General features: G+C 40.0%; 5 protein-coding genes across 7 annotated transcripts in view; 1 reads left to right on the top strand and 4 right to left on the bottom strand.

Annotated features, from left to right (window-relative positions):
* The window catches only part of nuak2 (NUAK family, SNF1-like kinase, 2), a 28,929-nt gene extending 21,020 nt beyond the window's left edge, over nucleotides 1-7,909 (bottom strand). The window contains exon 1 of the mRNA XM_087303463.1: nucleotides 7,726-7,909. Coding sequence (XP_087159589.1) covers nucleotides 7,726-7,884 — 159 coding nt within the window. The 5' untranslated portion in view covers nucleotides 7,885-7,909. The remainder of the gene's footprint in view (nucleotides 1-7,725) is intronic.
* Nucleotides 1-13,375, bottom strand: part of zgc:112334 — a gene marked incomplete at its 3' end in the record, with an annotated part of 817,035 nt that overhangs the window by 374,970 nt on the left and 428,690 nt on the right.
* The window catches only part of prkar2ab (protein kinase, cAMP-dependent, regulatory, type II, alpha, B), a 773,085-nt gene that overhangs the window by 374,968 nt on the left and 384,742 nt on the right, over nucleotides 1-13,375 (bottom strand).
* celsr2 (cadherin, EGF LAG seven-pass G-type receptor 2) overlaps nucleotides 1-13,375 on the bottom strand; it is a 223,612-nt gene that overhangs the window by 113,844 nt on the left and 96,393 nt on the right. The window lies entirely within an intron of this gene.
* The window catches only part of dstyk (dual serine/threonine and tyrosine protein kinase), a 39,598-nt gene continuing 35,537 nt past the window's right edge, over nucleotides 9,315-13,375 (top strand). For 2 of the 3 annotated variants that reach the window (XR_015521098.2, XM_087302521.2), the window contains exon 1: nucleotides 9,315-9,893. Coding sequence is in view for 2 of the 3 variants with exons in the window: in XM_087302521.2 (XP_087158647.1) it covers nucleotides 9,740-9,893 (154 nt within the window). In the remaining variant the exon portion in view is untranslated. 3 annotated transcript variants of the gene reach the window in all.

The following is a 13,375-nucleotide window of genomic DNA, read 5'->3' as shown; positions in this document are numbered from 1 at the left end:
AACGGCAGTAATAACAGCAGTAATATCGACATTAATAACGGCATTAATAGCAACATTAATAATGGCATTATTAGCGACACTAATAGCGACATTAATAACGGCAATATTAACAGCATTAATAGTGACATTAATAATAGCATTAACAGCATAATAATAGCATTAATAGCGACATTAATGACAGCATTACGCCACAATATCATCTGTCTGTTAGTCAATATTTCTGCGTTTCTGAATCACTGCTGAGATTCTGCAAATATGACATCACTTCCTGCCAGTTACGATTACAATACACACTGATTTCACACACAGACACACATGCAAAAGACACACACATACAAAGGCTGCAGACGACTGTCCTTACAATACATTAGATGAATAACAAAACACACACACACACACACTCCACCCAGCACTTGCATGCACAAAAGCGCACACAAAATCTCTCACACACACACAGACACACACAAACAGTGTCACACTCAGTTACACAAATACACTCACACATACACACATGTCTGTGTTAAAGTGTTGATAAGTTGTGTGTACAGTTATGGAGAGGTCTTCTTCAGATGATCAGTTGTGTTGATTTATTAGACATGAGTTTGAGGAGGATAATTCCACCTGTTTTATTCTATATAAATGTGAGAATAGTTCAATAAAATATCCTGTAGAATCACTGCCCTTTACAGCATTTATAATCAGATCTGTTCTTCTGCACACACTGATTGTGCAACTCTTCTGACGGTGAAACATGGGTGCCGTCTGAAAGTCAAGAGTCTAAAGGCAAAAATAAAAAATGTGTGTGTGTGCGTGCCATGCTGATCAAAAGCCCCTTTCACACATACAGACCTTTCCGGAAAATTACCGGCAATTTTCCGGAAAGGTTGTATGTGTGAACAGGTCCTTTTTGAAAATACCGGTAAATTCGTTCTGGCTATTTTCCGGAAAGAGAAGTTGTAACATTACCGGTAATTTGCCGGAATGCTGCGCTGTGTGAATGCAGAAGGAAGATTCCCGTAATAAGCGCGTGCACGTCTAGAACGTGCTGACGTAAGACGTCTGCTTTAGCCAATCACAACAGTCAGACGCATTTACGTCCGCGCGGTTTGTGAGAATAAAAGCCTTTGAATATTTTTCCAGACACATTTAGCTGCTAGAAGTTAGTCAGATCACGTTTATATGTTCTCCTTAATGCCAACTGTGCAAATAATCATCGATAAGATGCTTATGATAAGCCGTTGTTTGTTTACCTTCAAGCTTTGCGTGTGCCCATGAAACAGCCTGTGAGCGGCAGCACACGCACATATTATGAACATCTCGACATGCGAATATGATCCTGTGAAAGTTGTTTACAATATTGATCATCAAAAGAGTTTGTAATTTAGTCAAATGTTTACAAATACAAGCGCAGCCGTTTAAAGCTCATTTGTGGTGAATGATGTCAGAATTTACCGGTATTTTGGAATGGATGTGTGAATGCTCTTTTCCGGAAAATTTCCGTAACGTCCTCGCCTGTGTGAACAGCGCTTTTTTGAACATACCGGTAAAGTCGTTCCGTAAATTTTCCGGATATTTTCCGGTATCACTGTGTGAAAGGGGCTAAAGACATTGTATCTGTGGGGCGAGAGACAATAGAGGTATGCGTGAGAGTGTGTGTGTGTGTGTGTGTGAGAGAGAATGAACTGCCGGCGGGAGAATCTAGATATAAGCCCCTTTCACACATACAGACCTTTCCGGAAAATTGCCGGCAATTTTCCGGAAAGGTTGTATGTGTGAACAGGTCCTTTTTGAAAATACCGGTAAATTCGTTCTGGCTATTTTCCGGAAAGAGAAGTTGTAACATTACCGGCAATTTGCCGGAATGCTGCGCTGTGTGAACGCAGAAGGAAGATTCCCGTAATAAGCGCGTGCACGTCTAGAACGTGCTGACGTGAGACGTCTGCTTTAGCCAATCACAACAGTCAGACGCATTTACGTCCGCGCGGTTTGTGAGGATAAAAGCCTTTGAATATTTTTCCAGACACATTTAGCTGCTAGAAGTTAGTCAGATCACGTTTATATGTTCTTCATAATGCCAACTGTGTAAATAATCATCGATGAGATGCTTATGATAAGCCGTTGTTTGTTTACGTTCGTGTGCCTGTGAAACAGCCTGTGAGCGCCAGCACACGTACATATTATGAACATCTCGACATGCGAAAGTGATCCTGCGAAAGTTGTTCACAATATTGATCATCCACAGAGTTTGTAATTTAGTCAAATGTTTACAAGTACAAGCGCAGCCGTTTAAAGCTCATTTGTGGTGAATGATGTCAGAATTTACCGGTATTTTGGAATGGATGTGTGAATGCTCTTTTCCGGAAAATTTCCGTAACGTCCTCGCCTGTGTGAACAGCACTTTTTTCAATATACCGGTAAAGTCTTTCCGGAAATTTTCCAGATATTTACCGGTATCACTGTGTGAAAGGGGCTATAGAGGAGGGCGGATCCTCAGAACAGGTTTAGTGTTTACACACACTTGAACAACACACACACACACTCACAGAACACACATAAACACACTCTACACACAGGCTGACATACATAAAACAGTATCACACACACATACGTGGTTACAAAATACACACACTTTCTCTGACACACACACACACACACACACACATTCAAAAGTAATCACAAAAACACTCTCTCTGTGCAAAAACACGTACACACACACATACACACACACACACACACACAAGGACACATTCATACACACTCTCACAGCTTTGAACACATTAACACTCTCATTCACACACACATACTGACACACTTTACAGTCACACACACACACATCGATACTTTCACATACAAACACTCTCACACACACACACACACACACACACACACAGCCAATTTAACACATTAACACACTCTATGAGTCTCTCTTACACACACACACTGAAACGTTGCAGGAACAATGACAAACTCACAAGAATGAGGAAAAGCTTTATTTCTTCATATTGATGAACAAAGCCTTCAGCGTGTGATGACCTGTGTGCTGCAGTGTGTGTTAACCTGATCATGTTCAGAGAACACCTTTCAGTTCTGCTCAGTGCTAGTGAATGGTCAAAACAATAGTGAATAAGACTGATCGATACTTCAGAAGTTTGCACGACTGATGTGGGATTAGAGAAGGACTGTGGTATTATTAAAGGTAAACGGTTGTTTAAGCCTCTAATTAAAGGTTTTAAAGAACTAAATATAATGTCAGTAGTTCAGCTCAACAGACATGTCAAAATGAATGAAACAACACTTCTTCTGTCCTTAATAACACACACACACTGATTAAACTACACGTCAGTAAATGCTGGGATGTTGGAACTGAACGTTGGGTCAGATCTGAACAAACCAACCGTTGGGTTTGAAAGGGTCATTTCAGTTTAAATAATGTGTCCTTGTCTATATTTGACATTAGCCGCTTTTCCACTATGGTGCTGAATCGTTCTTTAAGCAGAAGTGCTCCATTCCGTGCCAAACCGGGCCGGACAGCACGGTACGGTCTCATTTTCCGCTGTCGTGCTGCGACAAAGCTCTTTGAAACATTGCACTAACTGCATGGGTAGTTGCCTTGGTAACACAATGTAAACGGCTCCCTTTGATCGATTAAACTTTAATAATAGCCGAAACTAGTTTTATCATGTTTATAATAACGAAAGCAACCGCGTGACCAAGCACCGTTATCCCGCTTTATCAAATAGATGCGCTAAATATACATGTCACAGCACCTTATTTATTTAGAGGTCATATGTTGCGCAGCTCTGGCTAAGTTTTACTTAAAGGGAAAATGACCAAAATGTGACGCGATGATTGAACATGATTGGAGGGGAAATAAATAATATATTTAAAATCTCTGAACATAACAGAAAGATAAAATAATAGTGCATTTGTGTTATCCGCTTGTCAAGTGATGACGTGTTTGTGACGTATGTATACTGTTTCCGGGTCCAAGCCGCCATTCATTTGAGTGGAGAAATCATTCGTTTATGATCACGTTTTATTCCTATCACGCATTAAAGTTAATTTTACATAAAGTCATAGTGTACACAACAATCTCTGGGCTTGCTGCATAACAAATACCAAACATGTAACAATTTATTTAAAAAAAAATCACTTTCTGGCCATCAGATATCAGGCATGGACATATATACTGCCATCGTGATTTTCGAAAGCCTTAAATCGCTTTGTAAACGTTTATTATTACCATTTCATATGTCTCCCCATTTAGTTGAATAGAGCGCTTGGACCCGGAGGCCGCTTCGCGTGACGTCACACTTAACAAGCGGACAGTGGCAGAAGTATATTTTTGGACAGGCCTTGTCAAAAGTAAGCGGGCACATTCACTATAAAAGATAGAGCACTTAAATTATTTCATTTTTAACAATCAATTAAATTACACAGCGGCTTTACATCAAAAGATTATAATGATAAAATAACGAATGCAGCAAGTGAAATAATAAACGAATATGAAACAACACGTATATATCAGGATCTAAAGCAAATAAAGCACTATTATATTTAGCAAAATGCTGCTCTTTTATCTTTGTATTTTTATCATTTTATTTTTGCTATTTTAATTATTTTTGTCTTCACAATAAACTAAAAAGCTGTAGACAAATTCTTACTCTAGCCATGAATAAAACAATAGGCTATTGGATTATTCCACGATAGTGGAAAAGCAGCTAACTACTGTATAGAAGTGTCTTGAGGAATATCTAGTCTAATAATATTTACTGTCATTAGGGCAAAGAAAAAATAAATCAGTTATTAGAGATGAGTTATTAACACTATCATGATTATAAATGTGCTGAAGAAATCTGATATTCAGTAAACAGAAATTGGGAAAAAAAGATAAACGGGGGCGAATAATTCTGACTTCAACTGTATATGAGAGTAAAATATGTTTTACTTATTATTATTATTTATTTGTATTTTATCTTAAAATGTTTTATTTATTTTTATAGAACCTAAATGTATATGTGTGTGACGGGTTTTACATTTACATTTAGTCATTTAGCAGACGCTTTTATCCAAAGCGACTTACAAATGAGGACAAGGAAGCAATTTACACAACCAAGAGCAACAATGAATAAGTGCTAAAGGCAAGTTTCAGGTCTGTAAAGTCTTAAGAAGGGAAGTATTAGTATTTTTTTTTTTTTTTTTTGTACAGTTAGTGTGATATTCAAAGAGGCAATTGCAGATTAGGAAGTGAAGTGGAGACTAAATAGTTGAGTTTTTAGTCGTTTCTTGAAAATAGCGAGTGACTCTGCTGTTCTGATGCAGTTAGGGAGTTCATTCCACCAACTGGGCAGATTGAGCGTGAGCGTTCGCGAAAGTGATTTTTTCCCTCTTTGGGATGGAACCACGAGGCGACGTTCATTCACAGAACGCAAGTTTCTGGAGGCACATAGATCTGCAGAAGTGAGTGCAGATAAGAAGGTGCTAGGCCAGAAGTCACTTTGTAAGCAAACATCAGAGCTTTGAATTTGATGCGAGCAGCAACTGGCAGCCAGTGCAAACGGATGAGCAGCGGAGTGACATGTGCTCTTTTAGCTTCATTAAAGACCACTCGTGCTGCTGCATTCTGGAGCAGCTGAAGAGGTTTGATAGAGTTAGCTGGAAGCCCGGCTAGTAGAGAGTTGCAGTAATCCAGTCTGGAGAGAACAACAGCTTGAACAAGGAGTTGAGCTGCATGTTCAGATAGGAAGGGTCGGATCTTTCTGATGTTATAGAGTGCAAATCTGCATGATCGAGCAGTTCTAGAAATGTGGTCAGAGAAGTTTAGTTGGTCATCAATCGTTACTCCAAGGCTTTTCACCATTTTGGATGCAGTAATGGTTTTGTTTGTTGAAATAAAATACTTTTGAATAAAAAAGAATAATAATGTGTGGTTTAAGGCAAAGAATAATGACTTCAGATGACAATTAATGATTATATTGATGAAACTGAGACACTTAAATAGTATTTAATTGTGTTCATGTTTGCAATACATGTTGTAAAAGCCAATGTTTGGTCAAATATGAACTAAACTAACCACTGAGTTCATTCATTCATTTCCATCGGCTTAGGCCCTTTATTCATCAGGGGTCACCAGAGCGGAATGAACCGCCAACAATTCCAGCATATGTTTTACACAGCAGAAGCCCTTCCAGCCGCAACCCAGAACTGGAAAACACCCATACACACTCATACAGTACAGCCAATTTAGTTCATCAATTACCCTATAGCACATGTGTTTGGACTGTGGAGGAAACCCATGTCAACATGGGGGGAACATGCAAACTCCACACAGAAACACCGACTGACCCAACCAAGACTCCAACCAGCGACCTTCTTGCTGTGAGGCCACAGTGCTAACCACTGAGCCACTGTGTCTCCTCGCCATTGGGTTAAAAAGTGTTATTTAAATTTAACTGAAAAAGTTAATCCAACGGTTACAACAACCCAGCATGTTATAGAGTTAAAAGAGATGAATAATACTGTCAAACGTGTGAAGACTAGTGGTTTAAGTCAAAGAATGAAGATTTCACATGACAATAAATAAGTATTTTGAAGAAACTGAGACACTTAAACAGTATTTTTATTCCACTTTAATATAAGTGTTGCAAGTAACCCAATGTTTGGTCAAATATGGACAAAACCAACCGTTCAGTTTAAAAATGTCATTTAAATTAAACTAACGGTTACAACAACCCAGCATTTTATACAGCGCAAATAGGATGAATAACTGTAAAAACTAGTGGTTTAAGTCAAAGAATGAATCTTTACATGACAATTAATGAGTATTTTGATGAAGACTGGGACACTTAAATAGCATTTTCATTCTATTTTAATGAGTGTTGTAAGTAACCCAATGTTTGGTCAATACAGACAAAATCAATCGTTGGGTTTAAAAGTGTCATTTAAATTTAACATTTAATTTTTTTTTATTTATAGTGTAAATAAGATGAATACTGTCAAATGTGTACAGAATAGTGGTTTAAGTCAAAGAATAATTATTTCACTTCACAATTAATAAGTATTTAGATGAATCGGAGACACTTAAATAGTATTTTCATTCTGGTTTTCATATGGACAAAACCAACCGTTGGGTTTAAAAGTGTCATTTAAATTTAACTGAATTTTTGAATCCAACGGTTGGATTAACGACAAAAACCGACCATTTTATACAGTGTAAATAAGGTGTCAAATCTGTGCAAGTTAAAGAATAAGGATTTCACATGACAGTTAATAAGCATTTAGAAAACACCTAGACACGTAAAGTTAAATAGAATGTAACGTGTTCTTTAAAATATGACGATAAATATAAACTCTAACTGACATTAGTCTGAAGGAAAACACGGAAAAATTATTGATTTTTTTAATCAGGTAATATATAATAGATATTATGAAACACATTTAACGCGGTGTGTGTGTGTTTGTACGGAGGTAAAGCTGATTTTATATTCGGGCAGTGATAACTTGTGGCATGCTGTCTATTGTTTACCATCGTCCCTTGAATATTCGGTCTGAAAGTACAGGTAAGACTCGAAGCAGACTGAACACTACTATGATCGGCTGCTAATATGATTATCAATCTGCAAAACAATATTTTAGTGAAATTAGATTATTTTAAGGAGAAAGTCCGAATGTGTAAATGTAAAGTAACTTTACCTCAGTGTTGTGTATGTGGTGTTTATTGCTCACCGCTGTGCCGGACCGGTCCATGGCCTTCTTGACCCGGCCATAGGTGCCTTTTCCGAGGGTCTCCAGGAACTCGTAGCGGTGTTTGAGGTTGTGTTTGTGGTGGTGTCTCTTCACCGCCTGCCGTTTTACGGGCGCCTCCGGGGCACCGACACTCTCCATGAGCCGCTGCCGTCGCGAACACACCGGCGCGCAGCAGCATATGAGACACTAGTACAGTGGGGGCGTGGTGCTGACCGTAAGTGCCCGCCCCTCCCCTTATTGTGTATCTACAGGTGGGCGTGTCTCCTATTTTTTTGTCTCTGACTTTATATCTTATTGAAGTGACGCGCGATTATAATAATTAACAAAGATCACAAATATCGTCTAGTTTATCTGATAAGGCGCTTGTGTTGACTTTAAAGTGTGCGGCTGTAAAACTTTCCCATTTCTTTATTCAGTTTGACTAATTAAAGTGAAAGTGCAGTAGGTGTGTATCAAAGGGAAATTCCCGAAGTAGCTTGTTTACTTGGTAGTTTTGCCAAAAAGGCCACGGCTCATAACTGTCTTCTCTTACAACAATATTTCATTTGTCATTAATTATGAAAATATTAATTAATTATTAGAAAATCACATTATTGTATTACGAAAAAATTACATTTTTATTATTGTTTTTATTTTATAAAGGTCTGATGGCATTTATTACCTATTGCATTTGGACCTTTTTCCACTTTAAAAAAATACATAAAAAAATAATATATATATATATATATATATATATATATATATATATATATATATATATATATATATATATATATATATATATAATATTCTTATTTATTCATTTATTATTAAATATTTTTTCTGGGTTATTTATTTATTATTATTTTTTTGCTTAAGATGAAGAAATGCACTTATACATTGTATAATATAATGCAAATGTACTCATATAAACAGTTTTCGTTTAACAGTGTAACAAGGTAATGTAGAAGAGTTTGCGTCACTAGAGGGCGCCGGGACACTGTAAACGCAACAGATGTGCCACACTACACTTCAAGTATGTACTGCGAATGTTGTTTACGCTGTTTTATCTCTTAGCCTTACAGAAAATCATTATATTGTGATCAATTGACATTTGTTTTTAGCTGTACACAACCTACACATGAAGATTCGCAGGCTAAACATTGCTGTTTATGTGCCATTGCAAATTACATATTTGTGTGTGTGTGTGTGTGTGTGTGTGTGTGTGTGTGAGGAGCGGTTTGCAGTTTATAAACACCCTTTCATCATCACTGTGTACACATGAGTGTGATTTAATGGAAATGCTGCACGTGTATGACGTGTTCAGTTTATGAGAGCTACTTGACAATCAAAACAACAATGGCGCCTGAGTGAAACTGATCCTTAAAAAAGGGGAAAAATCTGTCAGTTTATTTTAATTGATAAAAACGTTTATAAGAACAGAGAGGTGAAAGTTCTTACAAAAGATGAATGTTAAAAAATAGAGATAAAATGAAAAAAACAACTACGCTTTGATTACTACGCGTGCGTTTGTGACGCCAAGAAGACTACATTTCCCAGCGTGCACCGCTCGCAGCCTCGCCCCGCCCAGCGACCGTCCCTCTCTCCAAATGCACGGGCAGCGGCGGCGGCTGGCAGCGCTAAACTCCCGTATTTGTGCTGAAAAAGTGCACCGTTCCGAGCCGAAGCAGCGCAGAGCCCGCGATTACCGATGATCTGCGGCCGCCGGCGGGGAACGAGGTGCCGAACAGCCGCCGAGCAGAAACCGCGACCCGGTTCGGCCTCCGGGTGTGTGCTGAGGAGCCGAACCGCGGCCGTCGAGCGTCAGTTAACGGTAGCGCGCGCGCTCCTGTGTGTTTGAGAGTGTGTGAGTGTGTGCTGAGGCGCTGACACACACACACCACACACTCTCTCTCCGGCCCCGGTGGTGTCGGTTCGGGCCTCGGCTCGTTCGGGATCTCTGTGCTCGGGCATGTGACGCAGACTGCGGTTCCGGTTCCGGTCCAGGATCAGGATGGAGAACCCGCAGAAGCCCCGGGAGCTGACCCGAGCCTTCAACCACTACAACAAACACAGCGGCTTCCTGAAGAAGAACCTGAAGGAGACCATCCTGTTCTTCAGGGAGATCCGACAGAACCACAGCAACACCTGCGCTGCTGCAGAACCAGGTGTGTGTGTGTGTGTGTGTGTGTGTGTGTGTGTGTGTGTGTGTGTGTGTGTGTGTGTCTGTCTGTCTGTCTGTCTGTCTGTCTGTCTGTCTGTGTGTGTGTGTGTGTGTGTCAGTATTTGTGTCTGTCTCTGTGGTTGTATGTCAGTCTGTCTGTGTGTGTGTGTCTGTCTGTTAAAGAGAGAGAGGGATAGTGTGTGTGAGAGACAGTATGTCTATTTGTGTGTAAGAGAGTGTCTGTGTGTGTGAGAAACAGACTGAGAGCGACACTGTTTTTCTGCAGACTGTGTGTGTGTGTGTGTGTGTGTGTGTGAGAGAGAGAGAGAGAGAGAGAGACTGTTTATGTGTGTGAGACACTGTATACGAGTGTGTGTGTGTGTTAAAGAGTGTTGGACTGTGTGTGTGTGTGTGTGTGTGTGTAAAAGTAGAGTGAGAAAGACTATTTGTGCGAGTGTCTGCCTGGTTATGATAAATAGTGTGTGTTTGTGATAGATTTTTGTGTGTATATTTGTGTGTGTGTGTGTGTGTGTGTGTGTGTGAGCGCTTGGTTCCCCTGCAGCAGTGTTCTAGTTCTTGATTCCTCCTCCAGTTAGTCAGTGCAGCTTCATCATCATCTTCATCATCTGTTCCTCTGCTGGTGTTTGTTGTGTCTGCTGTCAGGTTTCCGGCTCTGATTATTGGTGTGAAATGATTAATATTAGGACATTTTAAAAATAGGGTATAAACTACTGATGGATCAGCTGATGATGAACTCCAGATCAGAGCTGGGGTTGTAGTTGTCGTTGTTCTGCTCGTAGTTCACATCGGCATCAGTGTTCCCAGTATGAACGCTGCAGTAGTGATCTGATGATGTTGTGTGATGATTTCACATCTGCAGACTGCTGTTCCTCCTCCAGTGTTCAGCTGATGTGGATGTAAAGACCCTCGAGTCAAAGCGGACACTACAGCACATCCTCATCACTTCACTTCTAATGCTGTATAGAGACAAACATGCTGGAACTGTGGCCATGTCCAAATATTGATGGACCTGACTCTGTGTGTGTGTGTCTATATATATATATACACACACACATATATTGATGTAAAAAAAATAAATGTTATAATTAGGGGGAAAAAAATATGGGTTATTGGTGAGTGTGTGAGCGAGAGTGTCAGTCTATCTGTCTGTGTGTGTGTGAGTGAGTGTGTTTGTGTGTGTGTGTCAGTAAATGTGTCCATACAGTTGAAACCTGAAGTGTACATGCACTCTAAATAAAGGAAAATAGGCATGTTTTATATGTCTGATGTTATATGATGCTAAATGTTCACTATTTTAGGTCCGTCAGGATCACCTAAATGATTTACTTTTGCTAAATGCCAGAATAATCAGAGAAAATTTGTTGTTTTAATAATTCTCGACAGTCAAAGGTTTACACACATTTCCTTGGTATTTTAGCTTTGCTTTTAAACTGTAGAACTTTGGTCAGATGTTTTGGGTCTCCTTCCACAAGCTTCCACAATAGTTTGCAGGAGTTTTGGCCCATTCCTCTTGCAGAATTGCTGTAACTGAGTCAGATTTGTAGGCTGTCTTGCTCGCACAAGCTTTTTCAGCTCTGCCCACACATTCTCTATAGGATTGAGATCAGGGCTTTGTGATGGCCACTCCAAAACATTCACTCTGCTGACCTTAAAGCACATGTGAACTCATTTGGCAGTGTGCTTAGGGTCATGGTCTGTTTGGAAGAGTCATATGTGGCCCAGTTGTAATGTCCTGGCTGATGTGTTGAGATGTTGCTTCAGTATTTCTCCATAATGTTCTGTCTTCATGATGCCATCTATGCTGTGAAGTGGACCAGTCCCTCCTGCAGCAAAACAGCCCCACAACATGATGCTGCCGCCCCCATACTGCACAGTTGGGATGGTGTTCTAGGCTTGTGCTCTTTCCCCTTTGTCCTCCAGATGTAACACTGCTCATTATGGCCAAACAGTTCAATCTTAGCTCCATCAGAGCACAGGACATGTCTCCACACATCAGTCTTTCCCAGTGTCATTCAGCTAATGGTAATCTGGCTTTGTTGTTGATTCTGGCTTGTTGATTTTCCCATGTTGTGTTTGAGCTTTTCCTTCAACACTATTCTACAGTTGTGCCTCACATCAACTCACATGTTGTCAATTAGCCAATCAGAAACCTCCAAAACCCTGACATCATCATCTGAGCTTTTCCCGAGGCAGAATAATCTGATTGTGTGTAAACTTGACTTTCTAGAAGAGTTATAACAATTCCTCAACACACATCTCTCAACACATATTATTCTGCTATTAAGCAGAGCAGAAACACATTCATTAATCCTAACTTACCTAAAAGAGGAACTGTTTACTCACTTTAACATCTAAAATCTTTCTCATTACATGACGCAATGCTGTTGTGCTACATAAAGTATGGAGAGCAGCTCTTAATATAAACACTGAGGATACAGCTTTAAATAAGCATCTCATATGTTCAGCTTCAGTAAAACAGATATAAACAGTAGGGGTGTCACGATTTCCATTTTTAATCGAAATCGATCGAAATTTATGCTCAATTTCGATTATCGAATCAAAAAATAGAATCGTCGATGCTGCCACGCCCCCATGTCACGTCAGCTTGGCTTGCAAGCGGGAAAAAAACAGGCTTGTTGAAGTGCTTGTTAAACTGCAGAAGCAGGAGACCCGTCGACAGAGCTTAAACCCTCTCCTCTTTCAATGAAGTCGCCGGTGTGGAAGCATTTTGGATTTCCAGTGAGTTATGTTGACAACGTTCGTGTTGTCGACACAAAAAACACAGTTTTGCAAGCTCTGCTATGTACGTATTAGGGTTCGTCCGATAGACAACACCGGCATCGCGATCCTCCGCCCGCCCCCGTTGCAAATCCGCTGGCGAAAAGTTCACACTCAGACCCTGTTTACACTGTCTTTGTTTTTAAATGGCATTTTAGAACGATTTGACATCCACAGTGGCGTGTAGCATTTCTGAGCAGCCCTCCTTCCTCTCTACCTCTGAAAATGCACATCACGTGACCACACAGACACAGACGCACACACAGCCATGCGCTCGAGACAGCAGGTCCAGGCAGTCAGAGGACTGCTTCAATCTTTCACTCACTTGTACTGAGTCATTTTAGCGAACACCTCAGATACTGTTGGCTGGTTCCTGTTGGTTGTGCGTCTTTTTTACCGACGCCATTATAACGACACAGATCACTGCCTATTCACGAGTCCCGCAGAAAAAGTGATTGACAGGTGGTAATTATGTGTGTGTCTTGCCTTTATTCATTTACTGTATGATTTGTTTATGGGTAAAACAAAGACCATGCAGGTCAGGTAGTTTAAACGGTAGGCTACAAATAATTAATTGGTCATTAATTAATTAATTCATAATCGAATCGAATCGTGCTTTTAGAATCGATAATGTAATCGAATCGAGGATTTGGAGGATCGTGACACCCTTAATAAACAGGCGTCCTG

This window comes from Danio rerio, chromosome 22 (assembly GCF_052040795.2).
Source record: "Danio rerio strain M-AB ecotype USA chromosome 22, GRCz13ab, whole genome shotgun sequence".
Lineage (NCBI taxonomy): Eukaryota > Metazoa > Chordata > Actinopteri > Cypriniformes > Danionidae > Danio > Danio rerio.
This window is presented reverse-complemented; position numbering and strand designations above follow the sequence as displayed.